Below are 18,330 nucleotides of genomic sequence, written 5' to 3' on the forward strand. Positions count from 1 at the left end.
TTGTAATGACACTGTGCGTAATATATTGTGATTCTCAACCTTTTCTCATCTCACTCAAGGAGTTAGAGACCCATAAGGTAACGACACACGTCAAGGCCGTGAATGACATAACGTTGTGAACCTTTATAGGCTATAGCTGATGTGCGTCCCCCTCTCTTCATTACCATCTCTCACCCAATGTGTTACATAACTATATAGCAAATACGTCAGGTATGCATCAACCGTGTCATCATTGGTGTCATTGGTGCTTAGGTGGTGTAGGGGTAATGTATACCCGCCCACCATCACGCAGTCTTATTATTGTCTTGGTGCAGACACTTTGTATATATGTGTATATTTTTTGGCAATGCGTTGATAAGTAGTTCCTTATGTTTGAATGAATGGACCATTGTAAGTTCTTTGAGTTTTCAATATGCTTAGAAAAGTGCTTTAAAATTGCAATCCATTATAGAAACTTTAGGTACTACTACTATGTTTTGTTTTGTTGTGTTGTGTCTTTTCTACTGATCTTGACACTTTATTTATATGTTTTAACTTATAATGCTCTGTATGGTTGGTTCTCCTGTATTGATGATTCTTCTTTCTTTTTTGTTTTATTTTATTTTTTTGTCGCTCGGCTGTACACAACAGTCCTTTTTCTTTTTCTTACTGTCCTGTAACTTGTAACCTTAACTGCTGTGTGACTCTGGGTGACTGAATTTCCCCCTTGGGATAATAAAGGTACCTATCTAGTCTAGGGAAGGGTCTTCAACGTTTTCAGGCCAAGGACCCTTTAGCTGAGAGAGAGATGAAGCGGGGACCCCCAGATTCCATATAGTTTAATTGTTTGACAGCACAATCGTGTGTGTGTAACCACTTGAACCGTCATTACTTAATAAACTTGACCTTTCACTGTGTACTTAGTCTGCTCTTTTTCCCATCTACTGTACACCAAACCTCTTAGTCGAAAATAGCCGATCTATAGAAGCTCACAACGCCTCGCAGCGTGAGGCGCTGTGAGCTTGTAGATCTGCTATTTTTTGGCTAAAGTTCTCAGAATATGGACGTTGAAGGACCCCCTGTAGTAACTCTGAGGACCCAATAGGCTATATGCAGTATGCACAGCAGCCATTTTGGAGAGAAGTTGGGTCTCTTCTCAATTCCTTCACCGGTGTTGCCAATAATCTATCTATAAATGCGACAAATCTCTGTCTGTCTGTCTGCGTGCGTGTATGTAATCCGCGTATCTCGAGAACCGTTCGTCCCACCGGCTTCAGATTCGGCACGCACGTTCTCCGCCGCGGCGCGGAGTGCAGTGCCGGGCCTCGACCCGACCCGACGCACGTTTTTTCCGAACCGGCGCAAAACGTTCGGAATCTCCTTATGCGGAGCTGATTGTTGACATCAGGCTGTTCCGGAGGAAATCGGCGCAAGCGCTGACTCATTGTGACATCACTTCATAAAAGGCTCTGACATCACGTACGCCACATGAGTCAACAAAAAATCTCTGTGAATGTGTATGTATGTATGTAATCCGCGTATCTCGAGAACCGTTCTTCCCACCGGCACGCGCGTCTGACATCAGAGTTTTCAGCAACCGGTACTGTGTGTGCAGAGATCTCCATATATGGGCATAAGGGGACAAAGGCAAACAGATGGTCAAAACGGGTCCTATGACAACAGGTATATTGGGGTTTGCATTAAAGGGTGGGGCATTCATGGGGTCTGCTCCAAAAAAGAAAAGAAAAGAGACAAAGACAAACATAAGACAAGCAACAAAGCGTGGGACTGGGAGGATGACTTGAATGATGCAGATTTAAGCAGGCTGCGTATTCTGCTTAAAGAAGAAACAAACAAAAAGCGACAGAGATCTCATATATGGGCATAAAATGGACGCAGATAAACAGATATCTCCATATATGGCATATATGGGCATAAAATGGACGCAGAATCACAAAGATCTCCATATACGGGCATAAAGGGACACAGACAGACAGATACAGAGATCTCCATATATGGGCATAAAATGGACGCAAATAGACAGATACAGTGGTTGACACTAATGTCTCAGAGGCACTTGCCCGTCGGGCAAGTACAGGTCATTTCTACTTGCCCGAAGGTCATGCCCACTTGCCCGAGAAGTAAATCATCCATTATAAAATTATACTGTAGGTACGATTTTAATTACCTCTCAATTTAACTCTTATTTCTTTACTTTATGGGGCTGTGCGCTGAAAAGAATTCATACCTCAATACCTTCAAATCTAAATACCTACATAGCTATGATTGAATTTGTCTATGGTTTAACACTTTTTACATTCCACAGACCAGGTTTTTAGACAGATATCTGCTGTTGTGTTTATAGACGGTTGCGTCCCCTCTCAAATTAGCACTTGCCCTGTCGGGCAACCTGAAAGCAAACTTCACCTGCCCGAAGGTTTTATGTACCTGCCGGGGGCAGGTGGGCAAGCCTTAGTGTCAATGCCTGCAGATATCTCCATATATGGGCATATATGGGCATAAAATGAACCCAGAACTATATCTGCAGTGATCTCCATATATGGACATAAAATGGACGCCGACAGATAGATACAGATATCTCCATATATGGGCATAAATGGACACAGGCAAATAGATTGTCAAAACGGGTCCTATGACAACAGGTATAATGGGGTTTGCATTAAAGGGCGGGGCATTCATTCCCTATTTACATCGTTCCCGAGTTGGCCAGGTCGCCGACTAGACGCGTACTAATAAATGGAAGTATAGTTCCATTCTGGTCAAACAGAGTCAGGGTGCATGTTGGCTCACTGGAAACACTCTGCTACACCAGTGGTTCTCAAAGTGTGGTCCAGGTACCCTCATGGTTCCAAATGACCCCTTAAAAAGTGCAACCCTGACGTAATTTGTACACTCTCACAGTTATGGGGTCCTTCAAATAAAAGATTTGAGAAACACTGTGCTACGTGATAAGTATCTTTGGTAACACCTTTGAAGGAAGCAAGAAGGGACCCACAACTTCTTTCCAATAAGGCTGCTGTGCGTATGGCCTAATTCACCCTGGTACATCCGGTTTGGCCGAGTGTTTATGCGAACACAATGCGGCCAAATAGGCTATACATTTGATTTCGGGGGTCCTTCACACGAAAAGATTTGAGAACCCTTGCTTTAGGGCCTATTGGAAGTGACTAAGCATGATGTGATAGAGCTCAACCCATACATTCTAAGTGGTGCTTGTCAGGGTGGGGGTCCCCAGTTCTTATGATTCTTTTGGGGGGTTACGTCCTGAAAAGGATGAGAAGCACTGATCACTTCAGTACAATTGTGAGGTATTTGTACTTTAACTTGAGTTTGCACTTTCCAATACTTATAGACCTACTCCAATACATCTTGGATCAAAATATTTTACTCCACTACAACATGAAAACTTTAGTTACAAGTTACTATATAGATTTTGATTATTATTACAAAACATAGGCTATAGCCTACATTAACCACTTCAGCCTACATTTTTGAAAATAGCTCAAAATACAGATCCACTATTTTCAAAATATTTCTTACACGTTTTATACTTTTGAAAACTTGTGAAATGGGACCTTTTGCATAATACTTTCTACTTTTGGTACTTTAAGTACATTTTGAACCAATACTTTTCTACTTTTACTGAAGTAAATTCTGAATTCCGGACTTAACAGAGTATTTCTATATTGCAGTAGGGTTTATACTTTTATTTAAGTAACACTTTTGAGTACGTTTTTACAGGCTATTATCAGTGTTGACAAATTATGTGTTGACTGACAATGACTGGCTAATTTACACAGCTGAATATATTTTGTCCACGACCCCAACCACCCTCCCTCGACCCTCACCCATTCATTCATGTGTTCACCCCGCGGTGAGGTGTCTCCACGAGTCCACGCATCGCTGCGCGTGTGCACGAGGCAACCTGATGCCTGCAGTGTCAGAGGCGGTTCTGATCCTTCGGACATCCACTGCCATAATTCAAGCCTGTCAAATCACACAGCACGCTGCCTCGGACGGACGGCTCACACGCAGCTGCGCTCCTCTCCTCTCCTCTCCTCTCCCGCAGTCCCTCGTTGGACTCACCGTCTTTTGGACAACAAACCAACGTGGGAGCCTTGATCGGTTCGCTTCACGGTTTGACGTTTAACGGCCAAACATTCGTGTTCTTTTTTCTTCCCCTCCCCTCATGTTTTCTTGAAGAGGGCTGCTCGTCATGGCCAAGAAGCGGCGGCTGCTTGAGTGCCGCTGTCCGCGGTGCTGAAACTCCAGCGACCTTCACGTTAAACGGTAGGCTACGTCAGTCAACAAATGGTCGAATTGTCAAATATAGTCGAATATTTAATATTGACACTGTAGATCGCAGCCTGAGGAGGACAGGCTGTGAATGGCTATAGGTCTAGCCTAGGTCGGTGGAACTACCTGTTTGCTTCAGGGAGCCCTATGGAGCCGCATGCCTGCCTGCGCTGAGCCGAGGACACCCAGATCTTATGGTGGATGGGAAATATTATAGTCTATATTACCGACGGCATCCCGGGAGTCATCCTGACGAGAAACCACAGCGGTTATTTATTTTCTCTTTAATCTGCTTTTTATTATTACCTGTGACCCACTTGGTGGAGATGCATTAAACACCTGGGCTGGGCCTGACACTGAGATCTACAGTACAGAACTCATGCTTCTTTTTTTCTCTCTCTCTCTCGGAAGATAGTCAGGAAGCAATTGCTGCATATTTTTATTGTATTTTTTATTCATGTAGCCTATTTTTCTTTTTCTTTTTCTTTTTGCAGGAATAAATAAGACGTCCAAGACATTGAGAGAAGATAAGAGTATTATAGGCTAGAGTCTGGAGATTGTTGGTCTTCCAGAGGACACCTGGTACACTGATAGTGGAAACCATCATGAATGGATGGATGCAGACCAGCCCAGGTCTATTCGAATGTCAAGCATGTTTTGGTACATTCGAAGGAAACTTTGAGTAAAGAATGTCAGTGACATTTCCCGGATTGTAAATCGCAAACGACAGACCACAAGATAAACGCCTGAAGTCAGACCCGACAGTGGGCCTAGATGGGAGCAGAGGAGGTCATGAGAACTGTCCTCAACCTTGCTCTCCTGGTGGCCTGGGTGTCCTGCTGTTGCAATGGACCCATCATGATGGCCGCAGCGAGTGAGTCCATCTCTTTCTCTCTTCTGTTCGTTTACAACAGGGGTCTTCAACAGGGGGGTCCGGGACCCCTAGGGGGTCCTCAGCGTTACTACAGGGGGTTCTCCAAATCTTTGAATGATAGAAATCTTTTTTCTCCTTTTTTATATTAACCACTTGAACCCTAGCGGCCATATTCTGAGAACTTTAGCCAAAAATAGCAGATCTACAAGCTCACAACGCCTCGCAGCGCATCGGCTATTTTCGTCAAAGAGCTTTGGTGTAGAGGGGAAAAAGAGTATAGACTAAGTACAGAGTGAAAGGTCAAGTTTATTAAGTATTGACGGTTCAAGTGGTTAAATATCTGGAAACTGAAATTGAGATGACTCCAAAATTCACTGATGATTGTGCTGTCAAACAATGAAACTATATGGAATCTATGAAGAGGTTTTGGGGGTCCCTGCTCCATCTCTCTCTCAACTAAGGGGCCTGAAAACGTTGAAGACCCCTGGTCTACAATCAGTGGTTCTCAACTTGTGGGTCGTGGCCCCCACAATCATGTGCATGGGGACTCCCCTGGGGGGGCACGACCAACAAGTTGAGAACCAGGGGGATTTACAGATGTGCTGTTTCAACTCTTCAGTATCTGTTTGCTGCTCAATTTCCACAGTTTTCTTTCCCTGGCAAAAGCCTTTCTAATTTTCAAGGAGAATGGGCCGTATTTTTACCAAAAATCACAAATAAACCACTCCATTCCCATTGAAAAGCAGAATCCACCTTCATAGATTGAAACTTAAAAGTCAGTGAAGATCATAAAAATAGCAAAAATAGCTGATCTACAAGCTCAATGTTCTGCAAATCCCCTGGAAATCGACTGTCCTATAGGGCGTGTGAAGTTTAGAAATGGCACATCTGCACGAAATGAAAAAGACCATTGCTGCATCAAAAGCAGCCTAATCAACAAACGATATTATAAAAAATATAAGAAATGAGGCCGAAATGGTGAAAATAGATGATCTACAGGAAAAAAATACAGAATATAGCTGACGCCTCGCTTGTACGGCTATTTTCAAAATATTTGCATGCACATGCAGTCAAAAGTGCAAGTGCAAAGCTTTATACAATATTAATTTCTTTCGTCGAAGATTTGTTTGAAAATCTATTTTTTTTCATGCATGCAATGAGCTTGTAGATCATACATCAGTTATTTTCAAATAGCTGAGGTAGGCTCTGTGGGGCTTAAGGTGGTTAAAGTGATTTTGATGCTACATTAACTAATAGCAGGGGACCCTCTGGAAGCGCCCCGTGGACCCCTGAGGGCCCCTGGACCCCACTTAGAGAACCCACCATGTTTCTGCCTCCCACTGTCTCTTTTCTCTTGTTTTTCCTCACTTTCTCGGTCTGTCATGTCTGTCTGTCTGTCTCTGTCTGACTATTTGTTTGTTTATTGGGTTGAGTTTATTAGGATCCCCATTAGCCGATGCATAATCTTATTCTTACAGGTCCACACATAACTTAACAATGTGACATTCATTAAGACATTACAGGACAATGCCATTAATAATTTCCAGTGACTTTCCTGTCTGTCTGTCTGTCTGTCTGTCTTTCGCTGTTCGGACTCCTCTCACCTTCCTTTAGTAGGGGTGTGTGTGTGTGTGTGTGTGTGTGTGTGTGTGTGTGTGTGTGTGTGCGTGCATAGATAGATAGATAGATAGATAGATAGATAGATAGATAGATAGATAGATAGATAGATATACGAGAGAAATTTATATTTACAGCTCGGTGCTGTAGTAGAATTAGGCTGTCATAGTCATAGAGCTGTCGTAAACATGTCAGCCACTTTAATTGAAAGTACATCAGCTGGACGGAAGTCTCTCTCTCTCTCTCTCTCTCTCTCTCTCTCTCTCTCTCTCTCTCTCTCTCTCTCTCTCTCTCTCTCTCTCTATCTCTCTCTCTATCTCTCTCCCCTGTTATGTAATTAGCTGCAGGAAGAGGAAAGCACAGGTGCTTTCAAATCAGTGACACCTCTTAGGCTCAGAGTCAATGATCTTCTTATTCTGTCAGCCCAGCATCCTTTCCTTTTCCTCACTCTTACTCAGTCCTCTCACATCGCCTGGTTTAATGCCAGGCCTGATTATCTCCTGTCTTTTATCTTCTTTGCCAAGCACCGATGACGCACATGCTGCCTAAATCTTTTGCCAAAGATCCAAGCTCTCTTCCATTCACGTTGAGGAGGAGCCTTGATGTTTGTTGCCCAGCCAGATAGTGTGGTTTGTTTACTGTACAACGTTCTTCTTGGTTCCTGGCCAGGCCTCCATCAGTGGCGTCAGTTCAGCAAAAGCTAGGGTATGGCAAAGATGGGAGTCCTCATGGATAAGAGGCATTATATTTTGTATAACAAGGTTATATTGTGAAAATAGCAGATCTACATGCTCACAACCCTGCGAGGCGTTGTGAACATGTAGATCGGCTATTTTCACAATGTCTGAAAAAAATGAATTTTTGCCGTTTTTTACACAGGTTTCTACGGATATGGCAGCCTGAAACGGTTGTTCAAGTGCAGCTAAACTTGGCATGTTAGTAAATGTGCCACAATTTACAATAATGAATTGCACTTGTGCAGCTGACCTGCGGTACCTGTGAATATACCATTTAGTCAAGATGGGGAGAAGTGTGGCGAATAGTTAAAGTGACCATTTTGTTACATTTTGCATTTGTAGTTATTTTACTGTAATTTAACAACATAATAACCTGCACAGATAGACAAAGAGACATTCATGGTAGTCAGCTGCATACATAGCCGCGGGAACTATTTTACCGTAGGGGGTGCTGTCACGCGCTCCTCATGCACGCGCGCAGAGCTGCTATTTTATGGCAAAGATGGGATCGCAGAGCGCGCGTGCACGTGACGCGGGCGCACAGCGCGCGCCGAAAATTATCGCTTTCTGCAGTTTATTTTTTTGCTAAATGTAACACAATCGGGAACGGCACACTACACTTTCCCTTTACCTCTCCACATGCACCAGCCAGTCTATAGTAGATGGATTTCTTGATACCAACAGACAGACAACACCAGTTTCATATATTATAATCATTCAGTTCCAAAAGCTTTTCAGTTAATCTACATAGTTACTTTACATTACTGTCTACTACAGCAAGCATGATGGTTCCCAAACGTTTTAGCCCGTGAACCAAGAGAAACTAAACGTTAGGGGACCCAATAGTAGAGTAGTGAAAATAGCAGATCTACAAGCTCACGACTAGTCGCTTCGCCGCCTTCGCGCTGCGTTGTGAACTTCTAGATCGGCTATTTTCAGGACCCATACAATGTGTCCGTGACGACGCGACCCACGCATCGGTCCCGACACCAGTGTTTGGAAACAGTGGTTCTGCTTCACCATAGCCACTAGCCCAAACAGTGTAGCCATTAGCCAGCAGCATTAGCATCCATCATTACTCTAACTCTAAGCCACGACTCACCAGGTATGAGGATGAGAGGAGCAGAGGACGATGTTTAATGCCTTCATAGCCTACATGGTCTTGTCTTGGTGTTTATATTCCTTAATATGCCCGTGTTGTTTATCTCACTACGAGTCCATGATGACGCACGGTGCGCACGGACGAGAGAGAGGTGGCCGACCGTTAAAGGGGCGTCCTGTGAAAGCTATTTCCTCTCTGCACAGAAGCGCATTTCAAAACAAGAGCCTTTATTTTAACGTTTTCATCTATACAATCGATCATTCAACATGTTTATTTTGAAATTGTCCTGGAAATAGAAGTAGCCAATAGCCCCTACATGCCACTGGTGCAATTTTCTTATTATATGAATATTTATTTTTATTTTCCTCCCCACCCCCTTGGGGAGGGGCGGTAGGGGGTGCGGTGGGACCTGGGGGAGGGGGTGCGGCCGCACCTCCAGCACCCCTACTTCCCTCGGGTATGGCTGCATACCCCTGCCATACCCAATTGACGCCCCCTGGCCTCCATGCACCCCCCCCCCCCCCCCCCCTCTCTCTCTCTCTCTCTCTCTCAATTCAAAGGGCTTTATTGGCATGAGAAAACATACGTTTACATTGCCAAAGCAGAAGTGTACACAGTGCAATACAATCAATCAACATAATACAATCAAAATAAAATATGTACAATTTGAAGGGGTGGAACAGTTTTCATGTATGAAGATTACTCGATGCAGACAGTGCAAGGTGGTTGTGTTCCATTTGATATCCTTCTCCTTTGAGGACGTTGAGGGTGTAAATATGGTCTGTTGTACGATAGTTTGGTAGGAAGCCAATTTCTGATCTGCTAAGGGCGTTGCTTTCTGTGAGGAAATTTAGAATTCTGTGATTGAGGATCATGCAGAGGATTTTTTCAGAGGTTGCTGTTTACACAGATGCCACGATAATTATTTGGGTCATATTTGTCTACACTTTTGTGGAGTGGCGTTATTAGCCCTTGGTCCCATAAGTTGGGGAAAATCCCTGAGCTGAGCTCGATATTAAGGAGTTTTAATATGGCCAGTTGAAATTTTAGGTCAGTGAATTTTATCATTTCATTAAGAATGCCATCGGCTCCACAGGCCTTCTTTGTTATTAGTGTTTTTATTTTGTCTTGTAGTTCATTTAGAGTGATTTGGGAATCTAGTGGGTTCTGATAATCTTTTATGGATGACTCTAGGTTTCTTTCTCTCTCTCTCTCTCTCTCTCTCTCTCTCTCTCTCTCTCTCTCTCTCTCTCTCTCTCTCTCTTTCTCTCTCTCTTTCTGCCTCTATTGTCTATTGTCTGTTACGTTCAATACAAAAGATACAAAGATAATAAGCTATACACAGCATATTTGTCTCTTTGTATCTTTGTGGCTGAAGTTGAAACCTGAGTAGTGGTGGGTCGTCACCGGGTCCAGAGCGTCGTCACAGGCTGTGGGTTGTTATGGGTGATGGGTTTTACCAGGTGATGGGTTGGTTGCAGTGTTGATTTTGACAGCAAATTCAGATTTCATTCATATAATCTTTGGAATAAATTTCATGTAGTTTTTATTTTATTTTGTGTCATATTTTAGTCATCTGTAAAGTTCTACTTTTAGTCTAGTTTTAGTTGACTAATACCATAAGATTTTAGACGACTCAACTTTTTAACTCTTAGTTTTAGTAGACCAAGTCTTTTAGTTCTAACTCTTCTGCACTAGTCCTTCCCTAACATTTTCGTATATTTGATCCCACACATTCGTGTCACTTTTATGTTATACTATTCAAAAATAGCAGATATATAAAGTTCATATACATCTTGTAGATCTGCTATTTATGCCTTGGCCTCAGGTCTAAATGAGTTAAATATTACCACAGCAGCAGTTTGATATTTGAAGATGGATTCCACCAATAACTCAGCTCTAAACCCTGGCCAGGTCTATTGTCTTTTACTGAATAGGTTTGTGTTCTACCTACGTTTTTAGATTACTATTTCTATGCATTTGATATATTGATGTATTACCTTGTGCTGTCCTTGCTTGTTGTAAGTCTCTCTGGATTAAGAGTGTGTGCTAAATGCTTAAATTGTAAATTGTGGTGTAAACATGGCTCCAAGGCAAGCCCACAGTGGGTTTAAAAGAAAAATCCTGGCATGCGGGTGTGTGTTCTGGATGATTCGCATCCAAACAAACACTGCACAGGGTAATTGTTCATGCACGCACGCACACGCACGCACGCACGCACGCACGCACACACGCACACACGCACACGCTCACACACCTGTGAACAAACGCTGTAAGCCTTTTCAGATCTACACACAAACACACACACACACACACACACACACACACACACACACACACACACACACACACACACACACACACACACACACACACACACACACACACACACACACACACACATGCGCACTCACAAGCACAAGCGCACACAGGTGTCCATTTTCTCACGCTCAGTTAAACAGACACTCTGGAATTCTTCCCTCTACCAGTCAGACCTCACAGACAACCGTGCACCCCCACCTCCCTGGAAGTGTTGGGCAATATTACTCAGGAGGGTAATATGTTACTTATTACATTACTCCTTAACAAGTAATGATATTATATTACTTTTTACTTGGAATCAAGAGTAACATTTTACAGTTACCATTTAGACAAAAAGGCTGTAAAATATACCAGCAATCTCTCTTGACCTATTAAAGGAGTAGTTCACCCCCCAAATTAATTTCTTTCTATTGATTACTCATGCCATGGAGACTTGAGTTCAATAATATTTTTTTGTATTTGTCGTATTCCTTAGACAAAAAATGTATTATAGTAAATTTACCCCATTGATTCTGGGTGGGGACCCAAATGCATTACTCCCCATCCGGGTCCCCATCCGGACTCAATGGGAGTACATTTATTGTATTCAAATTATTGTCTTAGGAATGCGACAAATACCCCAAAATATTATTGAACTCAAGTCTACATGGCATAAGTCATCAATAGAAAAAAAAAGTCATTTTGAGGGTGAACTACTCCTTTAAAGACACACTGGGTAAGTCTTTAGACTTTATATACACATATAAATATTTTAGCAGTCATTTCCCTTTATCACTCACTATACATTATTGTGCTGTGGTGCTTCCTTGCAGAAAGACACATCCCCCAGGCTGTATTTTGGTTCTGTTCCACTGTTTATGTTGACATTCGTCCCTTGGAGGGACTTCTTTGTCTGTGAGGGGAGAAGAGCTCTCGATTGCTCCCTTTGAACTTCAGACGAGTTGTGCACCGAGTAGATTGATCAAAGACAGATACCTGTTTGATACCTGTCAGAGAGGGGAGGGGGAGGCCCCCCCCTCACAGACTCACAGGTGTGAATGTCAACATAAACAGTGGGACAGAACCAAAATACATCCAGAGACGATGTGTTTCTGCAAGGAAACACCCCAGCACAATAATATAGTGCGACTGCTAGCTAAAAAGATTATATATATTAAAACATTGTTTCAAAGTTACCTTGTGTACCTTTAAATGAAATGACAGCAAACAAAATCTATTGAGATATTAGAGTAATATGTAATATATACTGTTTTTACATAGTAATATAATATTACTGTTTTGGCAGAGTAATACCTTACTCTTACGCGTTACTGGCAAAGTAATAATATTGAAGTAATATATTTAAAGTAACTAGTTACTACCCAACACTGCTCAACAGCCCCTGAATCTCTCTCTCTCACACACTTTTGCACGCACGCACGCACACGCACGCACACGCACGCACGCACGCACGCACGCACGCACGCACGCATGCACGCACGCACGCACACACGCACGCACACACGCACACACGCACACACACACAGGATTGCACTATCGCAAATAGGCCTGAGGAGCTGCATCCCCAGCGGAGCTGTCTTGCGTGTGCACTCGCTGTTGCGTAAGGCACTTTGGACAGCAGCCTCTCCTCCCCGCAGCCTCGCCTCTCCCCCAGGTGCTGTGGACACCCCCCACCCCTCCCCCTACACACTTGATCATCCTACAGTTTACGGCTTATTTACACAGGAACCACTTTATGTAAGTCATATAACATTGAAAGACAGACGGACAGAACAGAGTACATTGCATAGGATAACATCAATTGAAAAAAGGGAGGGAAAAAAACAGAAGGGGGCTTAGTCTCGAGTAGCAGCCGTCTGAAGGTGACTTTTCAGACCAATTTTGAAAGAGGCTAGGGATTTGCACTCCTTTAAGGCCTGCGGTAGGGCATTCCACAAACGTATATCGTCCTTGTCGGGTGTAAACCAAAATCCCTAACTGTCACTTTACTCAAAAGTAGCAGATTTACAAGCTCGAAACACGTTATTGTTTGTGGATCTGCTACTTTTTATGCTTAAAATAAGGACTTGGAGATAAGAGGTTTCTGCCCTACAGCAACGATATGCCTAATATATCTTTGTTGTCTGGTGGAAACCTTGTATGTTTTTTTTTTTTTTTGTATTTATCGTTTTTAAAATGATTTAAACTAGTGAAAACAGCCGATCTACAAGCACACAACGCCTCGCACCGCCTCGCAGGCGTTGTGTGCTTGTAGATCAGCTGTTTTCACTACTTTTGTGTGACGGCCTTGTGTGATGAAGCAGTGCTTTACTTTGCGAAAAAATGTACACATTCGAAACTTGGAGATTTCTGCCCTACAGTGATGATATTCTATTGATCCCCATAGTTAAGGTGTTGTGTAGTGTGAAACATAAGAGGTATACAGTAGATCAGGGGTCTTCTTCAACAGGGGGTCCCGGACCCCTATACCTACAGTGTCACGCGAAAGCATCAAAAGTGGCCCGTCCGCAAGCTCGAGACGCGGCACGAAGCGACATCCTGCTACTTTTAATGCTTTTGAATAGGCTCTATGCACAGCAGCTACGTTTAATGTATAGAAATTGGGCCATTTACTTACTTCCTTCCCATGTGTACAAGTCTCAGAGTTACAGACCCATGAGGGGCCATTTGCAACCCATCCACTCAAGGACACTTTGAGAGCCACTACTGGTGTAGCAGAGAGTTTCCAACATGCACAATATCACCTGGCTCTGTTTAACCAGAATGGAACAGAGCCTTAATCAATATCACGGTAACAATAGTGAAGGAAATCATTTCCAATTTCTTTACAGTATGGCTGCTATGCATAGAGCCTATTTGAAACCTTAAAAGTCACATTTTTGGACATATGGCACTTTGGACACCCCCTCCCTCCCTCCCCCACGGGCCCCCCTCGCCGCTCCTGAGTTGCCGAGAGCGAGCTAGAGCACACAAAGGCTCTTAGTAGTGACATTATTATATCGCGGGTTCGTTGCTTTCCAATCTGTTCTTTTCTGTCACATGCTCTCTCTCTCTCTATCTCTCTGTCTCTCTCTCTCTCTCTCTCTCTCTCTCTCTCTCTCTCTCTCTCTCTCTCTCTCTCTCTCTCTGTCTATCTGACCGAAGGCCATAAATCAGCGAGGTATAACTCTCCGCCGACTGACGCTGACACACTCATCTGGCTAATGGCTGCCATAAGTCTGTCCACGAAGACGGCTGTCCGTTTGTGTGCGTGCGTGTGCGAGCGGGCACGTGTGTGAGAGAGCGAGACATTTAATGAACTTGACACGCAATGCATGTAAGGCCTATGCGTACGTACGCCTGTGCACAGCACATGTGTGGCTGTGGGCGTGTTTTACGGTGTTTGTGTGTGTGCGCATATAGACGGTAATGCACATTTGTATGCACAGGGCGGGTGTTTGTGTTGGAAGCAGGGACGTGCTGGGCCCCTGATTCAGCCCGGGAAAAAGAGTTGGAGAGGCCCTCATTGTGCGCTATAGAGAGAGATCTCTCTATAGCGCTGCTGCTACTCAAAGATTTGTGACAAAGTGACAAGCCAGTGGGCCAATTACATGTGTTATATTTCGTCGTTGTCGGGTGGAAACCTTGTATGTCCAAAACCGTTTGTTTTGTATTTATCATTTTCGCGAGGCGTTGTGTGCTTGTAGATCTGCTGTTTTCACTACTTTTGTGCGAGGGCCTTGTATGATGAAGCAGGGCTTTACTTTGCGAAGAAAATATACAAATTTGAAACTTGGAGATAGAAGGTTTCTGCCCAACAGTGACGATTTACTTTGTAAGCCCCCAAAATGGAACGAAGGCCCACATTTTATTTTACATTTTTTCCTAATGGCCAGCGGCCTGGACCGGCCGGGAATGAACCGGCCGTTCGGGAGTTGTCCCGCTTTTCCCAATGGCCAGCACGTCCCTGGTTGGAAGTGAAGTGAAGAATACAGTATGGTTTCCTCCTCAGTCAAATCTGTCCTTGCTGATAACGATAGGGCTGAGTGAGGAAGAGAGAGATAAAGAAAAGAAGACATTTTCTATTATTTTTTCTTTAAACTCTCGGCTCACTGGTAGTCTATTGCAAGGGTCTTCAACAGGGGGTCCGGGACCCCTAGGGGGTCCTCAGAGTCCTAACAAAATCTTCCTCCAAATCTTTGTGTGATAGAAACTTTTTTTTCCTGAGAACTTTAGCCAAAAAAATCTACAAGCTCGAGCTTGTAGATCGGCTATTTTTGGCAAAGACGTGTAGAGGGGGAAAAGAGCACTAAGTACAGAGTGAAAGGTCAAGTTATGTATTGACGATTCGAGTGGTTAAATATGTATCTGAAAACACAAATTGACATGAATCCAAAATACACTGATGATTTGCTGTCAAACGATGGAACTATATGGAATCTATGAAACAGTTGTGGGGGTCCCTGCTTCATCTCTCTCTCAACTAAGGGGTCCTTGGCCTGAAAACGTTGAAGACCCCTGGTCTATTGCTTAGAGATTGGCCTCTCGTGACGTGTCACCGGTGAGTGCGGAACACACCCGACCCTGTCACACCCAAAAAGTTAAGTTATTAAATATGCTTTTGTGCTGATAAGAAATAGAGCAAAATACAATACGCTCTACTGCATGGGTTCCGAAACTTGCCGCGACAACCCCAAATACTGACTTGAACTGGTAAGCACTTGGAATTCGCCCTTTGTAGAGTCCTGCCCGTTGTCCTGCCGCTCTTCACACCCATTGGTTGCTGTGTCTTGGTGGGAAACAGTCCTTTCTCTCCATCCACTACCATTGATATTCAGTTGCTTCTTATTGTTATTTTGTGTATTCAATTCTCATTTTAAACTTGGTTTCAGTAAAAGGGAGCCTCTCAGGTGCAGTATAGTGACTGGGCATGTTCTTAAATGTTTTTATTCATCCAAAAATGATGTTTTAGCAAATTCAACATAAAAAAGGCGGAACCAGGGCAGGACGAGGCAGGAAGAGCCTGCTGGTTGGTCAGTCAGGGACCAATCAGGAGGCTGAGTAAGGGTGAACTGTAGTCGTCAGATTTGCTGTAGCTTGTCTCTGTTCCACGCAGTGTTGCATTGGTCGTGTCACACGCGTTCACGCCGTCCCGAATCTTTTTCAGCAGGGAAACGCTGCACGGATATGCATCGAAGTAAATCAACCCCAAAGTTCACACAAACAAAGGGAAGAGCCTGTATCAATAGACCTAACTCCTGTAGATTAGTTGTCTAAGCGACCTGCGCAGTAAATGAATTCTACACTGGTTCCACAGATATTGTGAAAATAGCAGATCTACGGGCTCACAACGCCTCGCACCGCGAGTGCTAAAAGGGTCTTAACCCTGTAAGACCCACTGTTGCAGTATCAGAACATTAGTATATTATCCAAAAAAAGGTTTAGATGTTTTTATTTTGGCTCCCCCACAACATTAGTCATAGTGTCCTATTGTTCATTCTCACAATGCTAATAGATAGGAAAAGTGTATACAAGTACCTCCCACAAGCAATTAGATTGTAACGTTAGATATGTGCACATACCCTATATACACTTATACTGTATGTACTGTATAAGTGAACACCATTTTACAGTGGCGAGAGAGGGAGGACGGAGAGAGAAGACAGGCAATAAAAAGAAGGAGTGATGTGACACATGTCCTTGGTCGTAGGACGTGGCCGGGACATGAACCCCAGGATGTCATGAGCATATATGGACGACACTCGCAGCAGGGCCCAACCCCCATGCAGTGCAGGCAAAACCCTTGATCAAAGACCCGATCCCCACATCTTCGTCATCACTTGATAAAAGTGCTGGATGTGCCCTTTGAGAACTTCACATGCACTGCCATCGGCAGGTCAGTAGATTGGCCGTGCATTGTCAGAATGTTGGCCTTGAGAAAGAAAAGGCATTTGCCAAGGTGTTATTATGTAAATGCTGTTCAGATTCTGTTTTGCTACTGAAAACATGCGTCGAAGAGTAGTAGGATAATTTATTTATATTCTTTTGTGTGCGATTAAATTGCCCGAAAATATTGTGTGGCGTTTGAGAACGTGAAAATCACACGGCAATGAACCGGTGCAATTTATTTTTGAAAATTAGATAGATTTTCTTTCACCATGAAATAGAGGCACCTGGTTGAATTAAGCAATATTACACGAGAGGGGGTGCTTTACCGTGATTATTGGCACAACAGCGTAGCTGCAGGAATGAGACTAGGCATGGCGTTAGGAGCTTTAGTCAAGGACCTGGATAAGATATGTAGACTATGCACTTAATTTAGGAGAGAATATCTCAACTATGCTAATATGACCCCAAGGAACAGGTTAGAAGTTAGAAGTTCTCTATCCGGGGCGAAATACCAGAAAATGACCACACCCTTTAAAAAATGACCACACCTTCCAACATGGCTCTACTTTATCTTCTAAACCGCTGGAGCTACACATTTGGTGCTCACAATTTTTAGAATACCAATGTTTAGCTGGATATAGTGTATAACATTTCTATATTTTGACAGAACGACTAAGAAACGTTATCAACTGTCAACTTACTGCATTATTGTCCAAGGCCTTACGGACGTTTTCTGCACTGATCAGTGCAAAAGCATCAAATTTGTCCCAGATGATTTAGGAAGGGTGCCCATCATAGTGACCAAATCCAACATGGCCACCATCTCAAAACAGTTAGCTATAACTACTGTACCAGATGAGCTACGAATGCAGTGGTGTCTATTTCAAGTCGCTGGGCACTCTTCCTAAATCATTAGAGCATGACATCTGGGACAAATTTGATGCTTCTAAACTGATTAGTGCAAATCATGTCCTGGACAATAATATGTTGAAATCCAAGCATTTAGTTGTTTTCTCATAAAATATCAAAATTAGAAATGTCACACACTTATATGTCCCCCTAAACATTGCTATTCTGAACATTTAGAGCACCTCAGAAAATGTGTAGCTTCAACGGTTTAGATTAGAAGATGTTGGAAGGTGTGGTCATTTTTAAAATTTTCTGGTATTTTGCTCCGGATAGAGAATTTCTCACAGTTCTTAAGTTGTTCCTTGGGGTCATATTATCCAAGAGCAGTTGACATTATTCTCTCCTAAATGAAGTGCATATTAGCCAGGTCCTCTACTAGATCTGCTATTTTTTTATGCTTTTGAACTTGAAAAGCAACAATTTTTTTTTCCACCCGACATGACAGACGATTTCAAGGGTTTTAAGTGGATAAGTGAGAAAAATCACTCTTGGAGCTTGGGGTCTAGTGGGACAGCACAATCATCAGTGTCTTTTGGATTCATGTCAGTTTGTGTTATCAGATATTTAACCACTTGAACCGTCAATAATTAATGAACTTGACCTTT

At 43.2% G+C, this 18,330-nt stretch overlaps 1 protein-coding gene across 1 annotated transcript in view; it reads left to right on the forward strand.

The window, feature by feature from the left end:
- Positions 1–5,051: 5,051 nt before the first annotated feature.
- Positions 5,052–18,330, forward strand: part of LOC308280038 (fibronectin type III domain-containing protein 4-like) — a gene marked incomplete at its 3' end in the record, with an annotated part of 69,321 nt that continues 56,042 nt past the window's right edge. The window contains exon 1 of the mRNA XM_080720294.1: positions 5,052–5,170. Within this exon, the coding sequence (XP_080576420.1) occupies positions 5,071–5,170 (100 nt within the window). The 5' untranslated portion in view covers positions 5,052–5,070. The remainder of the gene's footprint in view (positions 5,171–18,330) is intronic.

Source organism: Nannobrachium achirus, assembly GCF_963921795.1.
Source record: "Nannobrachium achirus genome assembly, chromosome: 24".
Taxonomy (NCBI): Eukaryota; Metazoa; Chordata; class Actinopteri; order Myctophiformes; family Myctophidae; genus Nannobrachium; species Nannobrachium achirus.